Source organism: Balaenoptera musculus, chromosome 8 (genome assembly GCF_009873245.2).
Source record: "Balaenoptera musculus isolate JJ_BM4_2016_0621 chromosome 8, mBalMus1.pri.v3, whole genome shotgun sequence".
Taxonomy (NCBI): domain Eukaryota; kingdom Metazoa; phylum Chordata; class Mammalia; order Artiodactyla; family Balaenopteridae; genus Balaenoptera; species Balaenoptera musculus.
The window spans coordinates 109,405,842-109,430,394 of record NC_045792.1 but is presented as its reverse complement, the minus strand read 5'-3'; the positions used below and the strand labels follow the sequence as shown (position 1 = coordinate 109,430,394).

General features: G+C 62.3%; 1 protein-coding gene across 3 annotated transcripts; it reads right to left on the bottom strand.

The window, feature by feature from the left end:
• Window positions 1–3,996: 3,996 nt before the first annotated feature.
• LOC118899399 (toll interacting protein) lies at window positions 3,997–23,687 on the bottom strand. 3 transcript variants are annotated; one of them, XM_036861067.1, is made up of 6 exons: window positions 23,516–23,687; window positions 14,222–14,371; window positions 10,483–10,665; window positions 9,615–9,767; window positions 8,863–8,953; window positions 3,997–6,034 (listed from the first exon to the last, which is right to left on the bottom strand). In XM_036861067.1, the coding sequence occupies exons 1-6, from the start codon at window positions 23,546–23,548 to the stop codon at window positions 5,823–5,825; spliced, it is 822 nt and encodes a 273-aa protein (XP_036716962.1). In that variant the 5' UTR covers window positions 23,549–23,687; the 3' UTR covers window positions 3,997–5,822. The 3 variants fall into 3 exon arrangements, with proteins under 3 accessions (XP_036716962.1, XP_036716961.1, XP_036716964.1); XM_036861066.1 differs by having other exon boundaries at window positions 10,440–10,665; window positions 23,516–23,680; XM_036861069.1 differs by lacking the exons at window positions 8,863–8,953; window positions 9,615–9,767; window positions 10,483–10,665 and having other exon boundaries at window positions 5,978–6,034; window positions 23,516–23,680.
• Window positions 23,688–24,553: the final 866 nt, after the last annotated feature.

Genomic DNA, 24,553 nt, shown 5'->3' with positions numbered 1-24,553 from the left:
CGAGTGGTCCGTCCACAGCTCCAGCTCAGCAGAGCCCCTCCCAGACCAAGGCCCCAGCCGGGGCCTCCTCCAGGACGCCCCTTGGCCAGCGCCGGACACGTCCCCTTGCGCTGGTGTGAAGGCCACACACTCTGTCCTGCCCGGATGTCCACAGGAATAAGAGCGGGCCGGCTGTATGTCAGAAAGAAAAGGGCTCTTCCACACTGAGTTAATGACCCTTGAACTGCAATTTTTGTAATTTTTCACTTTTCCATTTTGCCCTAAATGAGGTTGATTGCTTTAATCTTGGCAGTACCTAACAGTTAATAGACACTGAAGATAATTACCTTAGTGACAACGTTACAAATTAGTGAATGAACGTTTTGTTATCACTGGCTTTAATGCGTTTCACAGTGACGCCTGCACTCAGGGAACCGCGTATTTCTCACGAGACTGACTTGTTAGCACAGAAACTTTCAAGCAAAACCACCACTGACACCCTCACCCCAAGCAGCACCGCGCTCTGCTTCGCCGCGCTGGTTCGTCTCCCGCCCTCCGCCCTCCGCCCTCCGGGTGATGGGGACACGGCTCCGCTGAGCGCTAGGGGACTACGGCCCTGGACGCAGGGCTTTGCCTCCAGAACAAGTCAAACATCAAACTGGGCTGCAACCTTTGCTTCCACAAAGGTTGCTTTTCAGAAATCAACGGTGCCAAGGGATGCTCTGAACATTACTTCTGAAAATAAAAATGCAAGAGATAACGATAATAAATCGCTCTCCTTGTCAGCACGGGGAAGACGGCCCTGAAGGCCCAGACTCTGTGCGCTCTGGGAGCCCAGTGAACCCGGAAGCCCAGCCCAGGGAGGTCCTGCCACCCTTGGGGCCATGGCGGGGAGGGGGACTGGCCGAGCTCAGAATCCCCCCTGCATTTGTTCGTCCAACAAGTGCTGACTGAGCCCTGCTGTGCGGGCAAAAGCCCGTGCTTGACCGTCCAGCATCCCAGCAGGATAGACACCAAGCAAAGAGAACAGGTGCATCTGGATGACCCAATCGAGAGGGGCTGGGTGTGGGGAGGGTGAGTAGTTGCCAGAGAGGCTGGGAAGCTGCCCCGCTAGCCATGGGGAGCAGGTGGAGGTGAGGAGCCTTGCAGGGGGGCGGGAGGCTCAGCAGGAGGCCTCCCTGAGCTCCTGTGTCCTGGGGTCTTCCCTTTGCAGGGTTGGCCGGGACGTGGGTGAGGAACCGGGCCTTGTGCCGTCTCCCTGGCACTCAGGAGACATGGGAACCCAGACGAAGGACCAAAGCCGCTGCCAGGGTGCTTGGCCCACCCATTAGAGTCTCCAGACTTCCTGGTGGGAAGTGAGGGGCCTCCTGGGCCGGCTGAAGATAAGCAGTCACCCTGCAGCCTGAGGGAGGGTCCCTGAGCACTGGGCCCGGAGCTCAACGCCAGGGCAGCAGCACCTGCCACCCCAGGAAGCCCCGAGAGGAAGGGAGCCTGGAGCTGCGATGGGCATCCTCGGAGCCGCCACGGCTGCAGGGCCAGCCCACTCCTCGCTGCCCATGACTGAGCGGGGGGGTCAGCGTGGAGGCTGGGACAGCGTGGGCCCCGCTGGGCAGGGGGGTGACGCTGCAGCTGCAGGCACTGGGAAAGCATCTCGGGGCCTGACAAGCTCTGGACCCAGTCGGGGGGCTGGCTGGGGGGTCTGTGACCCAGGAGCAAGTGCCCTAGGAGCAGATTCGCCACGCTGCCGGGCGGGCTCTTGGAAATTCGGAACCGACCGCGGTCCGCGTTGAGTGGAGAGCCCAGAAGGGCCCTCGCAGTGGCTGAGGAAGGGATGCGGAGGCTAAGCAGGGCCCCGGGGACACTGCACAGGTGAGGGCGCCTGCACAGCCGAGAACCAGCGCGGCTGACCCCTGCAGCGCGGCTGAAGACAGCAGATGCTGTTGCAGGGCTGGCTCCCCAGCAGCAGGGCAACGGGGTGGGGGCTGAGACCCCACAGGAGCAGAGGGGCCAGAGGCAGCCAGACGCCCTGGGCAGGGGCACCTGCGGCGACGGGGCGAGCTGGACGGGCGGCTGACAGCCCGCGGACTCCGAACAGAACCGAGTGACGGCACAGACAGCCGCCGGCCTCCTCACGGCGGCCACGGCCCCTCCCCCAGGGTCCAGACCTGCTCGGTCCTCAGGCCCGAACCATCGGCCGGAGGAGAGGCTGGGCTCCCTCGGGAGGGCCCAAGGCACCAGGGCAAGTGGACGGGGCGGTGGTCCCTACCCCCTCCCAGAGGGGCTCACGGCATTCACCCCCAGGGCAGAGGGGCCACCACTGACCGCAGGCACCCAAAGCAACGCCAAGGCCCCTTTAAAACTGGGGCTTATGGGGCCACTCAGCTACCCACTGGTCATTTCCCCAGCCCTGGAACGTGTAACTGGGATGGACGCCGGCAGAACGCCACTGATTCCTCTGCCGTCTGGGATGGGCTGGCCGAGAGGAGGGCCATCTCTGACCTCCGACATGAAGGACGGAAGGGCTGCCACCACCACGGCCCGGTACCCACTGCCCGGCGCCTGCACACCCAGCCCGCATTCGGCTGCGGATGGATGTCCACGCGAGGAGTGGCGGGCCCCTGAGACGTGGGCAGGCCGCGTACCTGGGTAACGTCCTCGTCCCGTCCCCAGCTCCACCAGCTGACCCCAAAGTAACGCCCCTGCCCACACCCAGCTCGGCCGTTTCAGGCCTGTTTCACACAGTCGATGCACATCTACCTCGTGTTCCTTGGGGTTTACAGGATTCCCGACCGGAGGCACCAACCGTCCCCCCACCTCCTCTGGGCCCCGTGTGCAGTGGGTTTCTTCAGGCCCCGCTGGACCACCATCCTTCAGCAACGTCCAATCTGCCAAAAGCCTGCCCACCAAGGGGTCAACTGCAACGACTGTATCTGCATTTCCAACAGTTCTGTTCTTCTCCATTTCTGTGTGGGTATTGTTAACTCTCTTGGTCTTTGCATTTTATTCTGTTTCCACGACACTGCAGGTTGTCACGTGCTGCTCCAGGGGAGGCTGGCGGCTGGGATGGGCGGGGTCCCGCTCGCCTGCGTCTGAGCTCCTCCAGAAACAACGTGCTGTTGCTTCCACCAAGCGGCTTTCTCACCTGGAGCTCCCCGGGCTGCAGGTGGTGTAGACATGGGCCTGCAGTGGGGAGGGGCTCCCCCCTCCCTCTGTGGGCCGAGTCCCCTCCTCAGCCAGCACTTGAACGAGCCAAGGCCGCACCTCCCGGCGGCTCACACCCCACATGCAGGGCCGAGCACCCGGGACACGGCAAGCACCGAGAGTATCCTACCCTCTGCATCGTGTCCCTGGTGCCCGGGCCCCGCCCACACACAACTCCTCTCAGCCTTGGGCACAAGCTCTCACTGTGACACTGACCCAGGGCAGGAGGGCACCTGAGAAAACTGACAGGGGGTAACGGGGGTGGGGGGGGCGTACCCGAAGGCAGTGGGACCCCTCCCTCCCCACCTCCTGGCTGTGCAATGTCCTCAGTGGGGCCAGTGCCTGCTGACTCGGGGCTGGACCAGCCCCACCCCTGTGCGCTCCAGGGCCCCGGGGCCCTGCACCCGAGCCGGACCCTGCACTCGGGGTCTGGCTCCGAGGCGGGCGTCGTGGGCCCTCTTAGAAGGGGAGACACATTGTGGCCCATGTTCGGTTCCTACTCCCGGCTCAGGACGGCCTGGAGAAGAATTACAAACAGGACAACAAAGGAACGAGAGGCCGGTGCTTCGGGAACCAGGAGTGGAGGACAGCGCCTGGGGCCTGTCCTCCACAGCCCGACCAGAAAACCAAACCCACGCTGCATGGAACTATTTCAGGCTCCCAGTCGGAATCCAGCCTGTGCCCTCCTCTGCCTTCACTTACAAGTCCTGCAACTAGTTTGCTGGTGAGTTTATTGCGACTGCCGTCAACCTGCTTGTTACGAGCCGAGTTAAAACAGGACAAAAATGGCAAACTCTCCTTGGAGAACTTGACTTCTCTATTTTACACAGACCATTTATTAAATTAGAAGGCTGAAAAGTAAAAACGTATCTTACAATCAAGGAGGAATCTGGACCCTGGACCCCAAAAGAATGATCAGAAACGCAAAGCTCCGAGGACCGTTTCTGCCAACACCCGGCTGGGCGCCTGAAACGGGAAGGCGGGCAGGCCGGCTGGAAACGCCTCTCTCCTCACCAGTGCAGAGCAGCAGCCGCGGGCGCCCGAGCCAGACGGCACCCACCCCACCCCCAGGGGCTGCCTGGACGGTGAGCGCGGACACGAACGCGAAGCCAGGCAGGAAGGGGCAGCCGAGGCAGGAAGGGCGTCTGACTTAACAAAGGCCTCACGGGGCGTGACCCTTCTCTGACCTAGTAAAGCAGCGGCATCCATGAAAAAGGACCATGAGAGCTGGCAGGTCTGGAGCCGCCCTGAAGCTAAGACTCCCTTGAACGGAGGCCCGGGCGGGGCGGCTGGGGCAGCGCGGGGTCACCTGGGGCTGGGGGCCGGGCCTGTGTGGAGCTGCGCTGAGTGTGGTCAGGTCACCGCCCAACAGTCTAGGGCTGCAGCCGAGGAACCATCGCTCTCAAGCATCTGAGAAGAGCCTGCGGCAAAGGCACAAGTGTTCCGAACCCACCAACCAACGCAGGTCTCCCTCACCCGGGGCCACCGTGCACGCCCCGGGAGACAGAAAGCGGCACCACACTTAACCTATACGGAGGGAAGGGCTGCAGCCTGGGTCCTCCTAACTTCCTCGGGCTGACCTTCCACTGACGTCCACACGGTTGGGATCCACCTCTATGTCCAAAGGCTGGGCAAAGACAGAGCGGTGACCACGACTTACCGCGGACCGCAGTGACCACAGCACAGTGCGTCACTTCGGAGACACCACTCAGATTTCTGATTTCCACGGGGCATCACCCAGCCTGTCCCCGTCCTCTCTGTCCGCGGCCGGAGCCAGGGCCAGGGTGCCGTCCACACGGCAGGGCGCCTCCTGCCTCTTGGGAAGACCTGCCAGCACTGACGGTCACCAGACTGCCCTCTCTGTCGCCCAAACTGATCCACAGGACTGGGCCCAACCTAGCTTCCCTAAGTTAACATCGGTAGCAAGCCAGTTCCTAAAGGCCCTTTAATAAGCAAATACAAAGACTGGATCTGTCTCTTACACCCCCAATTTTAGTTCTGTTGCCAGAGTGCATCCCGGGGAGGAGCGGTGACCCTTCGGGACAGCATCACACAGAGGCGGGTGAGACAGCAGGAGAGATGGAGGGCCCCGGGCTCAGGCCAGGGCTCCCGACGCCACGCCCAGACTTGGCTGCTCTGCACGCAGGCTGAGCTCTGCAGCCGAGGCTGGGCGGTGGTGAGCAACCCACGAACAACACCAAGGGGAGGAGATAAGTTTTCAGCTGAAACTTCTAAGTGACCCCAAACCCGCTGTCAGTGGGTTCTGTGTGCCTTGCGCTAATGGGTCTACCCGATCAGGTCGCGTCACCGCAGGCCACCAATCAAACCAGAGGAGGCTCGGCACGAAGGCCCTGGTGGGGGCAGATGCTCCCAGGAGAGCCTCCCGGGACGGCGGGAAGGCGGGCACGCACACAGGACACGGCCCTCCGACACAATGCGGGAGAGCCCCCCACCCGCCCCGACCACGTCGAGAACGGCTGCAAGAACCGAAAACCACATGCATCCCGAACAAGGGTGTGGACTGGGCTACACAGACGTCCGAGGAAGGGGCTACGCAGGGCGCGTTCACGGGGATCTGCTGGGGACGGTGCTCCCGGGAGCTGGGCGGGCGGGCGGGCAGGCGGGCTGGCGGCGGGGCACATCTAGGACTCCTCGCCCATCTGCAGCAGGGAGTTGACGGCCGCATCCTTGCTGCCCCGCTGGGCCTCCAGCACAGAGCGGATCACCTCCCGGTCCATGTTGGGGAACATGTCCTGGATGGCCTTCAGGTCCTCCTCGCTGCAGCGGGGCTGGGCGCTCACGGCCGGGGGCAGGGCCACAGGCACCATGCCGGGGCTGCACACGGCGGGCATCCCTGCGACCGGAAGACAGGGTTCAGGGAAAGCAGCACCTCCGACGCGCGCCGCCCGGGGGCGGCCCCCCAGGTCTCGTCTCCCAACATGACCTCAGAAACTGGCCAGACACTTGCGAGAAACCAGGGGCGAGCAGCCCCCCCGCCACTCGGTCCCCAGCGTCTCACACGAACCCACTTCACAGCGGGGGTGGCAGGGGCAAAAACAAGCCTAAGAACGTGTGCATTTACACCACAGGGATCAATTCTCATCCATCAAAGGCCACAGAACAGTTCCCTCCACCTGAGAACGAAACAGCAAACACAGTCTACGCTCCTTTGCCCCAACACCTGAGACTTTCACGCCGTTTCCTCTGTCACACTTTCCAGAACAGACTTTCCCAGCTTGGCACTCACATCACAATCAGACACTGACGAGGAAAGAAAACCCGCCCAGCACGTGCCCAGCGCGTGCCCAGCGCACGCCCAGCCTTCCCCATGACAGCAGACAACCCACGAGGCGAGGCGCTCACGAGCACTGCCGCGCCGGGGCCTGTGCACTCGAGCAGAGGCCCTGGGGCCCCGGACGCCCAGCCCCGCCAGCTACACGTGGGGCTCCTGGTATCACTCCCTCACACCAGCCATGTCCCCTCACTCCCTTGTTAGACACGGGTGACAACTGAGAACCTCACGGCATCTCAACTGCTGGAAGGTTCAGTCCGAGCACCTGGTGCCACCAGACCCCAAGTCAAAGCTTTGACTCCTTGTCCTGAGATGGTCTCGGGGGGGAACCCAGGCAAACGTAAGGAAGGAGGGTGTTAACAGAGACTCCACGCCTAACAGAGTGCAGAGCCAGTCAAACACCACTCAGAAAAGTAGAAAGGGATTTAAAATCATTAGTTCTGGGACTGCCCTGGTGGCGCACTGGTTAAGAATCCGCTTGCAGGGCTTTCCTGGTGGCGCAGTGGTTAAGAATCCGCCTGCCAATGAGGGGACACGGGTTCGAGCCCTGGTCTGGGAAGATCCCACATGCCGCAGAGCAACAAAGCCCATGCGCCACAACTACTGAGCCTGCCCTCTAGAGCCCACAAGCCACAACTACTGAAGCCCGCGCACAGCAACAAAGACCCAACTCAGCCATAAATTAATTAATTAATTTAAAAAAATAAAAAAATAAAGAATCCGCTTGCCAATGCAGGGGACGCGGGTTCGGGCCCTGGTTGAGAACTAAGATCCCACATGCTGCGGGGCAACTACCCCTGTGCGCCACAACTACTGAGCCCGGGGGCCACAACTACTGAAGCCCGTGCGCCTAGAGCCCGTGCTCAACAAGAGAAGCCACCGCAATGAGAAGCCCACACACCGCAACCAAGAGTAGCCCCCGCTCGCCGAAACTAGAGAAAGCCCGTGCGCAGCAACGAAGACCCAACACAGCCAAAAATAAATAAATAAATTTTAAAAATAAATTAAATCATTAGTTCTTATAAAGTCAAAAGCACAAACAATCCGCCCAACCAGGCTGGGAGCGCTGGACTGAGAAGTTTAGGACATGATTTCCTTTCCTGTCTGAAGTCAGAAGATCCTAAAGGCAGCTCAACACTGTCCAAACCAGAACTGGCAGAAGGGCCGACAAGTGTTGAGACGAGGTGGCATCGGCTGCAGGTGCGCGACCGAGGCTGCGCTGGACACACACGGCCGCCTCCAGGGACGGAGGGGATGGGACGTGCTCCCAAGGCAGCAGCAGAGCGCAGCCCCTCCAAGTCCCTCCTGGGCCAGCCGGGCCGAGCACCTGCCCACACCCCCTGCCCACCGGCCTTTAGTCCTGGCCGTCCTCAGAGGCGAGAGGTCGCCTGGGTCCCAGGTGGGCACTCAAACCCGGTGAGGCCAGGACCCCCAGGTCGTTCCATGAGCCCAGGAAGGTGCTCGCCCACCACCTTTCAGAAACGGGGAGAAGGAAAAGGGAACCCGGGACTGGGGATGGCTGACAGCTTCACTCCACGAGCCCCCGCTGTCCGCCCTTGCCTGGTTCGCATCCGGGCCACACTCCCACCGCCTGCATTTCTGACACTTCTGGGAACAGTCGAGACAAACTTTAGGAGACACTGTGGCTCTCCTTAGACCCCTTCCACCCAGAGGGTCTTGGGTTTTAACGTGGGAGGCGGGCGGTCCTGGGGCAGTTAACTCGGGGCCTCACAGTCTTCACCTTGCCCTGGACGGAGTTCAGAGGATTTCGGGGACGTGGCCACCACCGTGCACACGGCATCCTCGGCGTCACTTGGTCTCTCCGGTGCCCCGAGCCTCCCGCCGCCCACGCACCGCCCGGCTTTACGGTGGCTCACGCGGGGGGCGAGCTGAGCCCAGGCCCCGTCGCGGCCCAGGGTGGGAGCCAATCACAGGCTGACGTGAAGGCTCAAAAATCCAAAGGCGGAAAAGCCACAGTCCAACTTGACTTTGTTGTGCTGTGCAAACCGCTCATTCAGAAAGGTTACCAACGTGTAAGGTAAGTACCTCATAAAGGTAAAAAGAGAAACGGAAACGCTGGAGCCCGGTGTCCATCCACCCAGCAGGAAGTGATCTTGTGCTGCGGTGACTCAAAATGCTTAGAAATCACATTTCAACATCTCCATAAATTTCAACTCACCTTCTTTGTGCTGACAGAGAAAAAACAAACCCTATTTCCTACACATGCATGTAACATTCAAACGTAACAGCGGACCCCTGGTTTTGGGAGGCTCTCCGGGCATCCCCTGAAGACCAGGCCCAGCCTCTAGCCCACAGCCCGAATCCCCACGTGCCTCCCCCCAGCTCGAACACCCAAGGAGACGCGCCCGGGAAGGAGGAGCAGCACACACCTGTGATGGGCACGTAGCCGACGCCCTGCTGGTACACAGTGGGCATCAGGACCACGGGCTGAGGCGGCATCATCATGGCAGCCGGCAGCGACTGAAACACACCAAAGACGATCAGGGGGTCAGAGAAGAACACAGCGCACATCCAAACCTCATCACTCCCAGCCTCGCCAAAACCGTCCTGGGAGGGACAGCACAGGGCCTGGAGCCCAGTCACCTGAGCCAGGATCGAGGCGGGTCCAGCCAGGCCCTGCGCCCCGTCCAGCATCATCAAGTCCCTGCCCACACCGACACCCCAAAGGCTCCTCTGCTGGAGGACTCGGAGGACTCGGGTAGAAGGTGTCATCAGACCTGCTGAACCACGGCTGAGACGTGACCAACAGAGAACCCCGCTCAAGAAAGGAAACCTAAGCTTAAATTCCAGGGTCAAACAGCCTCTCTCTGTTTATAATTCTTCAGTTAAGTACAATAATGGCTTTCCGTCTACGTAGAAACGTCTGTTACAGAGGCACGATGGCACGTTCACGAGTAAACTCACTGATGTTGGGACCTGCTGTGAATCAGTCCAGCACTAGAAAGGGGGTGAGACAAGGTGCCAGAGGCGGCGGCTGTGAGGCTGGGCAGTCGGTCCCACCCGGGGTCCCTGCACGCCCTCCCGGCGTCCACATGCCAGAAACACCTCGGAGTAAGGGCGGGGATGCCGTTAAGCCCAGGAATGGCACCCCGGTGGCCGCAGGCCCGCCGGCCGGCCTCACCGTGTAAGACAGGACCAGGTTGATCATGCCCTCCTTGTCGTCGCCCTGCCGTCCGCTCAGGCTGTACCATTCGTCCACGACCTTGCCCTGCCTCAGCGCCTCGGGGATTGTCACGTGCGTCCAGGCAATGCGGTCGTCCATGGAGAAGGCTCGCTGGGGGGCGACGGGAGATGGCGGTAACCCCAGGGCCGCCCGGGAGGCCGCCCCACTCCCCCAGCCCTCCCGGCAGGGTGTACGCGGCCCGGGGCCAACCCACTCTCTCCACCTCCTGTGGGTGCAGGGGGAGGGAGGCTCCACCGGGCGCCTGCAGACATGCGCTCCCCCACGAACCACACGCTCCCCTCCTCCCCTCCACCCCAGGGCCCCAGAGGCGATGGGGCAGGGTGTGAGGGAGGACCCAGGAGGAAGGGAGGAAGGCAGAACCCTGGGGACTGTGGCCACTTCCCAGCCCCGCTGCCCACCCCACCCCCCCAGCCCTGTCAGCTGACCACAGGCGAGGGGGCAGCCGACCCGGCCTCAGGAGCGGTGGGACACGCCCAGACAGGCCCTCGGAGGGTCAGGCTGAGTTAGAGCCCAGGGCACCCGACGGCCCAGGGACACTCGGGAGGCTCCTGCCACGCACGCCACCCAGCCACGGGCCCTGGCCACGTCACACCCAAGCTGCGTACAGATAGCGGCTGCCTGACCTGCCTGGTCGGGTGACGCCCACACGCTGGACACAGGGTGGTGACGTGTCTGAATGCAAGTTCTAAAGACTCTGCAGGGGAAACGTGCTTTTCACTATGCTGGGGACACCAGGACGCCTGTCACAAAGCCACAAGAAACCTGAAGTTCTGGAGCGGCTGAGTGGCCCCCGCGCGGCCCCCACCTCGTCAAAGATCTCCAGGTAGAAGGAGTCCACGCCCGGGGGCACCGTGCACTGGATGACCTTATTCCAGCGCGGGTTCTTGGCGCCGTTGTGGGCCGTGGGCGTCTCGTACACCGCGTAGCCCAGGCGCAGTCGGCAGTACGGATCCATGCGGGTCATGCCGTAGTTCTTCGCCAACTTGGCCTGAAATAAAGCCACCATATGAGACAGGGCAGCAGCTGTCACAGTGGAAGCCGCAGCTCAGCTAAGTGGGCCGCCCCTTCCACTCACGGCTTCCAGAGTTTTCTGGGTGCCGACCCACCAGAACACGGCTGTAACTGAATCGTCAGCCCTCCGTAACGGTGGATTTAAGCAACCACAGATCGAAAATATTAGGAAAAAACATTCCAGAAAGTTCCAAAAAGCAAAACTTGAATTTGCCACACCAGCAACGATTTTTATAGCTTTACACTGTGTTACAACTGCACGCACACAGCATTTACCGTGTGTTGGGCGTTACGAGTAGCCCAGTGATGACTCAGTACACGGGAGGACATGTGGAGGGTATGTGAGTGCAAAACTGCACCGTTTCATACGAGAGCCTTGAGCATCCTTGCACGGTGGTGTCTGCGGGGTCCCAGAACCAGTCCCAGGGACGACCGTGCTCTGGGACCCAGGAGGGAGGAGAAAGTCCAGGCTGGGTCCAGTGTTTCTGCGATAAGGCACCCGGCGCCGTGCCTGACACTGAGGACACACCGGCTGCTGCTAGGCAGGGGCTGGATCCCCACCCAGAGGAGGAGGAGGGTGAAGACGGCAGGCCGTCCCGGGACAGAGCCAAGAGCCACCGAGAAGAGAAGCAGGGGGACGGGGGCCACCCCGGAGAAGCAGGGCCCAGCCAAGGCCTTCGCCGCACCCTCGGACAGTGACCGTGCTGGCTCCCCCGCCTGCCCTCCCGCGCAGGAGCCTCTCGGCAGTGACTGTCCCTGCCCAGCGCGGCGTGGGGGCCGGGGTGCAGGCACCTCACCCTGGGCATCCCGGCGGAGCCCACCCACACCTCACATAGGTCACGGGCCCACTCAAGCCAGACGGGCTGCTCGGGCCGCGTTTGGAGGAGAAAACGTGGACACCGAGGAGCACGGCAGGCTGTCGGTCAGTAAGTACCGACTCAAAGTGGATTATGGGCTTAAACGTAAAACCTGAAACTATAAAACTTGCACAAGAAAAACCAGGAGAAGTCTTTGTCATCTTTTAGGCAAGGTCAGCAAAAGCATGACCCAGGAAGGGCAGCTGGCGGCCCCCTGAGGCCCGTGAGGAGGAAGGCAGACCAGCCCCGTCTGCGCAATCAAGTCTGATCACAAACCTGTGTCCAGTACATAAAGGACTCACAAACCTCAGCACTGAGAACACAACACGATTAGAAAACAGGCAAAAGATCTGAAGAAGAAAGCGCAACGCCAATAAGCACGTGAGAAGATGCTCCCCACCGTCGGTCATCAGAGACACGCAAACCAGAACCCCGTGAGGCCACAAGGAGCTGCTGGACGGGCTCAGACCCAGCCGGGCCGGGCCAAGCCGCCCACCCCCAGAGCGCAGGAGCCCCGCGGGCGGCTGGACGGAGCCACGGGGCGGCCGTGCAGGGACCAGCCTGGCAGCTTCTCCAAAGCACACTCCACCCAGCTCCGGAGCAGGGAGTCGACTCCGAAAAGGGAACTCACGCTCACACAGAAGCCCGCGCTTCACAGCGGCCCTGCTGGGCCACAGACAGACTCTGGGAAGTGCCCCAGGGGCTGAGCTTGGTCAGCACTTCGGTCAAGGGCAGGCCCACCGACAGGCAGAGGGAACTTTCTGTGTTGCTGGAGAAGCTCTCTTCATCACAGGGGTGGACAGGCTTGTCAGAGGTCATTGAAACATAGGCTAATTCAAATCAGCGCATTTTAACATATGTAAATCATATTCAGTAAGGTAGATTTTTAAAAGAACAGCAAAAAATTCCCCAAAGCCCTGCTGCCTGCACTGACACCCTCTGTCTTCTCCCCTCTGGAAGGCTCCGCACAAGCCCCTATTCTGTCTGCGAGCCTCCTTGCCCCCCGCATCCCCCACTCTCGTGCCGACTTCCCCAGAGCTCTGGCCGGGGCTGCCCATGACCGCACGTCCCAGAGCCACCACCCCTCCGTGCAGGACCAGCCGGAGCGCCTCAGGACGCCCGCCTTGTGTCACTGCTGGACCTCTCCCCTGAAGTCCACAGCCCCCAGCCTCGGCCACCTGCCTTTAAAACATCCTCGACTTAACGTGTCCGACACTGAACCGCGAGTTTCCTTCCTGGTCTGTTCCTCCTACAATTTCCCCCATTTAGGTCAATGCTCCTCCATCCCCTGGGCGCTGGCAACAGGCCTTGGGGTCACACCCCCTCCCGCCCCCACTGGGGTGCTCCCTGAAGTCGGCTGGTTCTCCCCCAGGAGCACCAAGTGCAGGGCCTTCCAGCCTCGCCCACATCTTCCCGACACAGAGCCCGAGGGAGCCCTGAACTCCAGCTCAGGACAGGGTGCCCACTCAGAGCCGAGCCCCAAGGCCGCAGGACCCCCAGCCGGCAGCACCAGGAGGGCCTGGCCCTGAAGCAGCCCCTGGCACAGGGTGGCAATTCCTGTTCAAGTTGTACTTTCCACGGTAATCACCGGGCCGCTCCACACCCACCCTCGAAGCTCGCTGTCGCTGCACCCGCACTCCATCCCTCGGGGCGACGCAAGCTTTTACTGCCGTCCTGCCCCTGCCCTCCTCACCCGCTGACTTCCTGCTCCTCTGTCTCCAAGAGCAAACACGCATAACACGGCTAATGTCTTCCCGAAAGCGCCTGGGAGAGGGCCTCAGCCCTCACGTGCTGTTGTCTTCACCGTGAATTCACTAGAGCAGTTCTCAGGACGGCAGATTTTCCCCCCGAAACTCCTAGAAGCTGCCCTGGTATTTTCTGGAAAACATGTAGCAGCAAAGTCTGAAACGGGCTTGATTTTCTATAGCTTCAAGGCAGCTGTTTTGCCTCTGTCTAGCCGCTAAGGCTTTTCCACCGGAATGATCCGACGCTCGTGGCTGAGCAAGGCCAGCTGCCCGTGAGTGCGGGAGGCGCCTCCCTTCACCTGGACCCCGACTGGCCCCAAGGCCATGCTCTGCGCATGGCTGCTGCCCTCTGCAGAGGCCCGTCTGCACCGTGCTCTCCTCCCGCGCCCCCAGCACCACGGAGGGGACACGGAGGCCTGGCCTGCCCGCTTCCAAGTGGCTCCCCTGTGACGTCGACTGGGCTGTGCTGCAGGCACACGAGTGTCTGAGGAAGGTCACCCCAAAGCTTACTGGGCACGACGACCCGCCAGGCACGGCCCTGGTGTCTGCTGGGGACAAATGGATGGACGGACAGACGTCTCTGCCTCCCGCAGCCTCATGCAGCCCGTCAGAGCAATGTGGCAGCACCCTTTCCGCCCTGACAGCACAGCTGGTTCTCCCAGGGGCCGGGATGACCGGGCAGCAGCCGCGCCGCCCCTGCCCCGGCACCGGCAGGGCGAGCGGCGCTCCGGACCCCTTCTCTAACTCCTCCTGGCGAAACCCGGGCGATTGTCAGTATTTTCACGTCCATCGTTCTCCACCAGGTATGTGTTTCCGGAAAAACGGGATCAGAGAAAGCCCCATCCGTCCACGTGCAAACATGCTATGACAGCGAAGGCCCCGCCCCGCCCGCTCCGGCCCCCTCCCTCCCCCCACAAGCGGCCACACCCACCTGCACCACGGTGATGCTGAGGCGGCCCACGGTGCCCAGTGCCCCTCCGAACTGCAGCTGCTGCGCCGCCTGTGCGTCCAGCTGGATCTGCTGCTGCTGCTGCGTGGGCGTGATGCGCAGGAAGTCCTGAGGCAGCTCCCCGATGTACACCTGCGGAGAGCACGGCGGTCAGAGCTGGGCGCCGCCCGCCCACAGGATGGGGGTCCGCGGTGCCAGGGTCTCCACCCTGCGGGCCCCTCCCAGGGCCTGCGCTCTCGGGAGCAGGACGCTCAGCAGACGGGGGGCTCTGTGGAGGCCCGAGTGCGTCTCCACCCTGAAAGCAGGCCTCGCGTCCTCGCTGGGCCTGGGCGCCTCACACGCTCTGGTCCGCGTGTCCACGATCCCTTCCCCAGGACCAGGACTGCCGCAAGCAAGGCCTGTCCACCGTGAGCGCTGTTCACGGGGTGAAACCTGAAGCTTGGATGTCCAGTGACTTGGAAAGGCCTCTGTGCTGATACCCTTCAAACGTCTCCATGAGAAACAGCTCACATGCAGAAACGCCCCAGAGACCAAGAAGCCAACAGATTAACCCCCAGAAGCCCAGAGACCTGGCCCTGGGCAGCTGAAGTGATGGGAAAGCACCAGCTCCCAGGGACACACCTGCGTGTGGAGCCCAGTAGAGCCTGGGGGCTGCAGGAGTGACAACTCCCAGAAAACCGCAGGACACCATGCACGGAGAGACGGCCCACAGCCAGATGGCCCGACGCCTCCCCCCGGTGTTCAGAGCCCTGGACAGCCGCACCGCTGCTCGCTCCCGGGCCGGGGGTGCGGGCCTGGAGGGGCCACAGTGCGAGCAGAGCCCAGGTGAACGGAAGGGAGCAGCCGCAGGACCCACGACAGAGGTCTGGCTGCTGGGGGGGAAACCGGGGGCACAGGCCCCCTCAGCCGCCCAGGGGACATCACAGACCCCAGCCGCGGGCCCTGAAGAACTGGGCAGTTTCAGGGAACACGGAAAGGAAGCCCCCAGCGTGTCACAGCGAGTTCTGGCAACTGCACTTATAGCGGCCGCCAGGGACCACGTGACGTCCAGACGCCGCCTGACGCGGAGGTCTGTCCTGCGCAGACCAGACGGCACCAGGCAGGGGCCCAGACAGCACCCGACCCGCCCAGCTCACAGCGCCCCTGGGAGAGCACCTCGCCCGGCGCGCGCCCTCAGCGCCTTTCCTTTCGAAGGTCCCTGGCAGAGTCTGGGCCTGGAGCTCACGCGCTCCCACCAAGGCTGACGGAAGCGCACACAAGGGCGCTCGCTGCCTCCCAGCAGCCCACACGCCGACTCTGCACCCACAGGCCTCGCGCTCCCACTGCTTCTCTCTAAAAGCAAGCCGTGCCCCCCGCCCCCCGCCCCCCCGGACCCTCTGTCTGGGAGCCAGCTCTGCGTCTCACACCTCCGCTGCATCAAGGACCCAGCCCAGGGCAGGGGAGGGCGCCCCCGGAGGCCGCCCCCCAGAGGCCCCGGAGTTGCCAGGAGAGGAGCGCAGTGCCTTCCATTCCCTCCCCAGGGCATCGCAGGCCGCGTTTCCTGGGCATGTAGTGCAGCTGAGAGGGTTCCAGGTCGGGCCCTCGAAGGAAGGCGGGTGGTGACACCCCGCGGGCCACACCCCTCAGGAGGGCTGAGATGCCCGGGACACGCCAATCGTCAATTCCTGCCAGCGCCAAGACCAGGCCCCCGTGACCCCCCAGACGCACCCCATCCAGAGCCCCTCGGGCCCCTCGCCGTTTGCCCACAGCCCCCGCTTGCCCCGGTGCTCGTCTTACAGAAATGACTCTCCCAGGGGTCGCTGCGCACAGACCACACCCCCACCTGCTGGTCTGAGGAATGACTGCCCACCTCAGCGCCAAGGACCCCACAGGGAGCAGGCCGCACGGGGACGTGCAGTGGCGAGAGTGACACGTCAGGAAAGGCCTCTCCCTTCCTTCACTGATCCTGTCTTGTCAGTTATGCTCCTAGAGGTCATGAAACTAGAATGAGATGCAACGCCTAGGGGTCACGCGCCCTCTTTGTCGTACTCGTCTTGGTTTTGGGGTTCAGCACAGTCCACGCGGGAGCCACGCGGGGACAGCGGGCCAGGCTGAGGCCTCAAGGGAGGGGGACACAGCACAACAAACCAATCCCACGTGCTCAGAGCCTGCGAGGGGCGGGGGAGGGGGGATCGCAGCCCAGGGAGGAGGAGCCAACGCTGAACCCGGAGCCTCCAGGTCTGCAGGGCCACCCGCCTGAAGGCGCCCTGGGGACACCTGCCCTAGGCCCGCCCGCCGGAGACAACAGCAGGGGTGAGGCCCAGGGTGACGGCGGGTCAGGGCAGGTCACGTGGGGCTCAGCACCCGGGGCGGCTGACGGCTGCCCCGCCAGCCAACAGGCCCCGTCGCACCGCAGCCTCAGCGGCCTGCGGCAAGGAGCGGGCCGCACACACATGCCAGCGCGTCCCACCCCGACAGAGAGGCCCCAGGACGTGCCCGCTGAGGCCTGAGACACCTGCCAGCCGCGGGACGCGTCACTGACGTTCTTCCATACGTTCAGCATCTTCCCAAAGAAAGTTACGAGGAAAACTCCAACTGCCAGCCGACACCTGCAGCCACGGGGACAGGTCTCTGCACGAGTCACCGCCCCCCACATACACACACACCCTGCTCCTTCCTCAAGCCTCCAGCACCTCCTGCCGATGACCTGGTTTCAGGAAATGGGAAAAGAGGAAAAAGCCCAGAAGCAACAGGGAGGGAAGGCGGGCACCACCAGCGCCGTGGGGGGCTCCCCAGAGGGTGTCACTTGGTCCCTCCCCCCTCGCCCCCTCCCCCCCAATCCTCTTCCAGGTTTCACTGCAAAAACCTGTGCCAGCTCTCCTCCCCTATTCCTATCCCTCAGGCCTCCCCCGGCTTTCTAAATGACCCAACCCTGGATAGGCCATTCAAGCCAAAACGTCTGGCTGTCCCATCCCTGCCGGACACAGCGTACACGAGCTCCGGACGAGGGGACCGAGGCACGGCGTTAACTGAGCACGAGGACGCCGGAGGGTCAGCGAGAGAGACAACGCCACACAACGCTGACAGGCCAGCCAGCGGCTTCCACGGGGCCTCGCCCAGGGATCCCAGAGCCTCTCCCGCCGGCCCGGGGTCCGGGCGCGAGCGAGGTGGATCACGCCATCCACGTCTGAGTGAAACGAAACAGCCAGTGGTGCGCCAAGGGGCGCCGGGAGCCGGGCATCGCACTGCAAGTCTCTCACCTTCACCGTACGTGCCGGTTTTCACGCCAAATGCTGGGGGGAAATCACTGCTCCCATGGAGCTCATACTTTAACAAAAGAAAACAAATCATTGCTGGAAGTCGCAGAGCTGTAAATGGACACAGGGTGAGGTAAGATGGTGCAGACGGCTGAGGCGGCTTCGGGAGAAGATGCCACCTCAGCAGAGGCCTGAATGGCACGACGGCGTCGGTCATGCAGAGCCTGGGAGGGCCCTGTGCACAGGCCTGGCCAGGAGCCCGCCAGGCAGCTTGAGGCAGGGAGGTGGCTGGAGCAGAGCAAGCGAGGGAGAGCAGGAGGGTGGAGCGGAGGACAGGAGTGTTGCCCCAAGGCCACTGATGGGCTCCGACTCAGAGATGAGGAAGGGACCAGGTGAGGTGCCGAGGCAGGTGAGCAGCCGGGGCAGGTGAGGGGCCGGGGCAGGTGAGCGGCCGGGGCAGGTGAGGAGCCGGGCAGGTGAGGTGCCGGGACAGGTGAGCAGCCGGGCAGGTGAGGAGCCGGGGCAGGTGAGCAGCCGGGGCAGGTGAGGAGCCGGGGCAGGTGAGGTGCCGGGGCAGGTGAGCAGCCGGGACAGGTGAGCAGCCGGGGCAGGTGAGGAGCCGGGGCAGGTGAGGGGCCGGGGCAGGTGAGCGGCCGGGGCAGGTGAGGAGCCGGGGCAGGTGAGCAGCCGGGGCAGGTGAGGAGCCGGGGCAGGTGAGGTGCCGGGGCAGGTGAGCAGCCAGGGCAGGTGCGGTGCCGGGGCAGGTGAGGTGCTGCGCGCATGCACATCTGGCTCTGCCTGGCGCCCGGCCCCAGCATGTGACATTGGTGGGGGGGTGCGGCAGGGCGGGACCAGTCGAAGGGGTGTGGTGGGTGTGGGTGAAGCAGAGGCTGAGAAGGAATCCGATTCTGGACCTGCTCGGAAGGCAGAGCCACAGGAGCGCCTGAGTGGGCAGGAGAGGCGAGGCCGCCCAAGGGGACAGGGAAGCCAGGGAGGGTCCCAGGGGAGGAAAGGGCGGGTCCGTGTGCAATGTTCTTGGGAGACAGGGAGCCGCTCAGGATGGTAAGCCTGGGGATGAGTGGGGTGGGCGCTGACACCCCCCAAGACCCCCGAGGGAGCAAGACGGACAGAAAGGAGGAGGAGCCATGGAAGGAAACCCGTGTGAAGAAGGCGACCCTGGGCAGAGAGAGGCCATCGCACCTGTGCCCACTGCCGCGGCCATGCCCACAATGAACCCGCCAGACAAGCCGCTGCGGGGACCCCGTCCGAGCCCCACCCCCACTTGGTCACCCCCGCACCCTGCAAAGCACAGGTGGCTTCCCGACCTCCAGGATCTTCTCACTGTTGGCTGAGGCAGCTGCCCCTCCTGGGCCCCCAGCCCCGCACCGCCATCCCCCCCACCCAGCTCCTATCCAGCTGGTGGTGAAGCAGAATCGACAGAGGGAGGTGTGCGGAATGGGAGGTACACAGGCAGGACTGCAGGCAGAGAGCCCGAGGAGTTGGCCAGGTGTCTGAGAAACGACAAGTAACGCAGGGGCCGGGCAGCCCCCAGGCCATGTACACGGGAGGGCACAGCCACAGAGCTGCAGGACACAATGCCCAGACAGATGCCACAGACACCGACAGACAGCAGAGCGGGGGAACGGGAAGAGGGGCTGGGGTTGCTCTCAGATGCGGGAAGAGGCACAGGGCTGGAGCACAGGCGAATCTGCCGCCAACAGCTCAATGGCAGATGCCACACGGGGGCCTTCACGTCCCGAGAGAAGGAGACTGTGAGCCCAGAATCCCAGACAGCAAACATACCTTTCAAGAACCAGAGGAAGCAGCACGTGTCTCAGTCCATCTGAGCAAGCACCAGCTTATCAAGGTAACACCGCCCCTGGGAGGATGGGGAGAGGCCACCCGAGGCAGCAACTGATCAGGAGGAGGGTGGTTACGACGATTAACCTTGCAGCCCGAAGTCCCTATGTTAACATTTCCAGGATGACCCCAAAGAGAACAGAATGACAACATGTGTTTTCCAGACCAGCAGAAACCAAAAAATGGAACTTAAAAAACTACATTTAATCAATCCAAAAGCAGGCAAGGAGAGAAAAAGAAACATAAATAGACAAATAAAAGCACAAAAGAAAGCGTTAGGAACAAAAAATGTGTGTGTATAACTATACACATAAAACTATCTAACACATTCCAGTTAAAAAACGAAGAAGACAAACTTCAGATTTGACTTTTTAACAATCCAGCTCCATGTTGTTGACAACAGACCAACCTGACACACATGTTCAGAAAGATGTGGTCCAACAATGAAAACCCCATCAGGCAAACACTCCCTAAAAGAAAGCTGGCGTTGCCATGTGGCATCAGACCAAACAAGAAAGGCCTGTGCATGGCCAGCGGGGTCACCGCACGCAAAAAGGTCCAACTCACGGGAAGACGGGGCCATTCTAAACCAGGACGCGCTCCTAACTCACCCTGAGAATCCAGAGCAGAGCTCACAGGGACACGGGCGACGGTCCAGACTCCAACAGCGCGGGTCCACAACCGCACCCGAAAAAGAGAAAGCCAAGCGCAGGCCTAAAAAAAAAACAACTCCTTCCTCTGAACAGTGGAAATGAAAGGGAAAGAACTAAGCAGCTGTCTTGCCTTTTCCATACAGACTGTATTTAAGGACAACCAGACAGCATTCATCTATACAAACAGGTCCAGCTAATAAATGCAGAACAAGTGATAAAATTCAAACATCAGGGGCTTCCCTGGTGGCGCAGCGGTTAAGAATCCGCCTGCCAATGCAGGGGACACGGGTTCGAGCCCTGGTCCGGGAAGATCCCCCATGCCGCGGAACAACTAAGCCCATGCGCCACAACTACTGAGCCAGCGCTCTATAGCCCGCGAGCCACAACTACAGAGCCTGCGTGCCACAACTACTGAAGCCCGCAGGCCCAGAGCCCATGCTCCACAACAAGAGAAGCCACCACAATGAGAAGCCCGCGCACCACAACAAAGAGTGGCCCCCGCTCGCCACAACTAGAGAAAGCCCGCTCACAGCAACAAAGACCCAATGCAGCCAAAATAAATTTAAAAAAAAAATTCAAATATCACCCTCTGCCATCCCCAGTGAAGTCAATTATCAGTTTGTGCAAGGCTGATGAGGACCTGGACATCCCGGGCCACCCAGGCATCACCAGACAGCTCACCCTCAGGCCTGACGAGGGAAAAGATGTGACAGGAAGGAGGGGCCGCACTGATCAACCAGCATCTCCAAAAGCAGGACAAGTGGTCCCTACTGGCCCCCTTCGGCCTGGACTCAATGGGACATACCACACGTCTTAGCCTGTGACCAAGCCTTGGCCGCCGTGCCGTCGAGCTGACCGGCAGCACTGTGGTCAACAGCAGCGGGGCCCGCAAACCTCCCCTGACCCGAGTTCTACCTCAGAGGGCAGGGGCCCCCACACAGGTACTCCTGTGGGTGTCCATCGGGTGCTTTTTAATAGTTCGTGGACCAGACAAAATCACGGGATGGAGAAGGGCTGTCAGACCAGAAACACCAGCACTGCTGAAAGTGGGCAGACAGCACAGGGCTGGGCATCCCTCAGCGGCCACTCAGGGAAAGACTAACCTGCAGACGCAAACACCACGTCTCCTGGAATTTAAGCAAATTCCTAGCCCCTCAGGCTCCCCTTCTCAAGGACAAAGGGAACCTCCCCAGACCCGTGGGACCCCCCTTCTGCCTCACATGCCCGAGAACTCTGTCCCTCCTTCACCATGAGCAGGAAGAGACAGTCAGACTTCAGAGTCAGCCCAAGCGAGCGTGAATCCAGGCCCTGGGAGCCCTGCTGAGTGACCCTGGGCCGAGGCTGAACCCCGTCCTGTGTGGGTAGGGCTGGGTCCCCCTGGCCGAGGGCGGACACTCGGGAGAGCCGCCCAGCCAGGACCCGGCACGGGGAGCACCTGCCGGATGCCCCAGCTGGACTCGCAGCTTCTGCCACAAGCCACGCCGTCCCCCGGGACCTCCACCGCACCACACACACGACAGCACGCGGGAGCTCCTTCAACGCCAAGTCCGTGCACCCTGGCAAAGGAAGAGATCTCCACCAGACCCCGATAACCACAAAAGGAAGGGTTCTCCATGCCTGATAACTGGCAAAAAAACCTTTATGAGTACAGTTAACCCAGAGGGGGTGGGCCAGAGGGGAGATGTGGAAACGAGAGAATGTGTACCAGGCAAAAACATTAGGGGGGGAAAAAAAAACAGTAAACAGTACACTGTAGCAACCAGATCAAACTCCAGGCCAGGCGTACCTGCACTCGCGGGCCCCCGCCCTCTGGCACAGACACCCCTGCTCAGGACCCTCCCTGGCCTTGAAGCAGCAGCCCCCCATCTCCCAGACCCTGTCCCACTCTGCTTTCCATGCTCTCCCCTCCCACCACCCCACAGCTCCTGCTCCCCCATCAAGTCTCCAGTCAGAGACCCTTGCTCCACAACCCTTACTCACCCTGACCCCGGCCCAGGCAGGCCACCGTTCACCCCAACTCGAATTCAGACCTCGGGGTCTGAGACTGGATGCTCTGTGAGACCCCGATGGCAGGCGTCACCATACGGTGCCACCCAAGATACCGAGAGCACCCACGCCAGCTGGGCAAGCCGCACAGGCTCCAGGGCGCCCAAGACCCCTGAGCCCCCAGCAGCTCTGGCCCAGACCGAACCTTACTGCATGAGCACAAGTCACGGAGGGCAGCCCTCAAACACCTGCTGGTCTACGCATGGGGCCCACGACCACTCGACAAGAGAACACGCCGGGAAGCACCGCACAGGGCCAGTCAGCCGGGTCATCGAGACCCCGACAGCACAGGCCCCAAGTCCGGACACCGCCCGTCGCCCTGGCCCTGTCACAGCCCTGTCACAGCACATGGCCAACATCCCCCTTGGTGAGAGGAGGGGCCCACCTTCACCAAGCGCTCCCTTCGCCTGGCCCCGAGCCGGCCGTGAGTGTTTGCCTGTGGTTCCCGGCGACAAGGGCTCTGAGTTCCCAGCAGGCTGAGGACACGTGACAGGCCGGGACCGGGCCGGGGCCAGGCCGCTTGCCCATTACGCCACCGCTCCCCTCCCAGGGGAGCCGCTAATTTGCGCCCTGTGCTGCTCTGACGAGCCACTTGCATAGAAATGAGGAAGTGCGACAGACACTCGGCCTGCTGTAACTCACTGTGCGCAGTGAAGGTGGAGACGTGGAAACGCTGAGAATCCGAGTCTAGAAATCACTCTACTGACTGTGGGGCGTTTCCACACCCAAGTCGGCTAGGAACTCCCATCAGGTCCCATTCAAACGCTCAGAACGAGCATCTGTGCCCAGGGGGCTTCTAACAAGACCTGGTCTTCCTCAAACTCAGAAAAACGTTCTGTGGATTCTTCTCCAGTCGGGAAAAACACAAACAAGATTTGTCAACCCCGACCCGAGGGTGAGGAGCCCCGGCAGTCGGGGGCTTACCCTCAGCAGCGGCTTTCTGAAAGAAGGCACATCAAAGTGCCCACAGAAGAACCTTGTCCCGACTCAGAAGGACCCAGGTGTCCGTCTATTGTACGTTTCAAGCCGCTGTGATAAAAACCTCACTACTCGTGAGGACGCACCCCAACCCAGTCTGAACGCCCGGCTGGAGGCGAGTCCCCAGGAGCCGGCCTGAGCCCGTCTGGACTCGCTCGCCGTCACTGACACAATAAGCTGGGCCAGAAGACAGGACGCGAGGGCTGGGCGGAAGGGCACTCCCAGCTCGCGGCTCCCAACCCCTCATTTGTCACTTAAGAAACCGAGGAACACAGCTGGGCCTGGGAGCCTCCACCATCCAAGAGCCTGTCCAGGGTTCAGGGTGCTTCTCTGGTGCCTCCTCCTTCCGAGGACCCACTGGGTGCGGGGCCTCCCCCAACCCGGGGACCCACCCGGTGCGGGGCCGCCCCCATCCCGGGACTCCCTTCCGCTTGCCCGGAGCCCGGCGTCGGGCCCTCCCCTGCGCCCGGAGGCCGTGGAGCCCGCCCCCAGCCGGAGCCTACCGGCCCGCGCTGCGTGCTGACGGTGGTCGCCATGGTCTGGCCGGCCTCAGGCCTCGCCCTCCGAGAGCTGACGCGCCAGCGACCCTCCGCGCGGAACCGCGATGTGACTATTACTCCGCAAGGCCGCCGCCGCCACAGTCAGCTGACGGCCGGCCCCGCCCCCGCACTGCCCACTGCGCGGGCGCAACACTGCCCCGCCCTTTCCGGCGCCGGGCGCCTGCGCAGTCGCTCCCCGCCCCTCGGCCCCGCGAAATGGCTCCCGAGCCGGCAGTGTGCGCATGCGCGGCGGGCCGTTGGGGGGCGGGCCGTTGGGGGTGGGCCGTTGCGGATGGGCCGTTGGGGGCGGGCCGTGGGGCCGGGCCGCGGACTGTAGGTGCTGGTGCTGCCAGTTGGCCCCGCGGCCGGAGCGGGATTGTGGCTTCGCTGCTCCTCGCCGAGTGACCGGCGTGACTTGGTGCAGCGGCCTCCCTCCGTGTGTGCCCGCGGGGAGGCCGCGCGCTGACCACTCCGCCCCCTGCTCCCCGCCGACCTCTCAGCAGGGTCTGCCCCGAGGCTGCTGGCCGAGCTTCCTCTAGAGACCACGGAGCTTTGCTGTTGTCCGTCCGAGGAGGAGGTGGAGAGGCCTGGCTTCCCCTAGGCCTGGTGTTCTGCTGTTGACACAAGCAGTTTCCCAGGCACCACGATCAGACAGGGCTGCTGACCACTCCAGTCACGGGTGGACCTCCTCCGCCACCCGAGCTGGGACACTGCTGCCACTTCCCATTACAGCTTCACCTTCTGGATGGGAGTTATTAAGAAGCTTCCAGACAGCACCAATCCACAGCAAAACCCCGCTTCCTTAAACCGCCCCCCAGAATCACCTACAAAAGCCCCAATTCTATAAGGAGTCCTTTCTAATACTCTCTGAGTCCCCGGGTGCATCCCCCAGGTGTGTGGTCTCTTTAGCTGCAACCAGTAAGAATCCCAGCTTGTTGAGTTACAGGTGTGTTCCTGGTGGCCTGCCTGGAGGGCACTGACACACCCAAGGTGTGAACCGTC

Bases quoted from the DNA above. Each gene is read 5' to 3' on its own strand.
- LOC118899399 (XM_036861066.1), bottom strand. From the start codon at position 23,548: ATGGCGACCACCGTCAGCACGCAGCGCGGGCCG. The intron at 10,666-14,221 runs GTGGGTGTGGCC...GCTTTATTTCAG, and splicing joins TCAGCATCACCGTGGTGCAG to GCCAAGTTGGCGAAGAACTA. The intron at 6,035-8,862 runs GTGTGTGCTGCT...TTCCGGTCGCAG, and splicing joins CGGCTACGTGCCCATCACAG to GGATGCCCGCCGTGTGCAGC.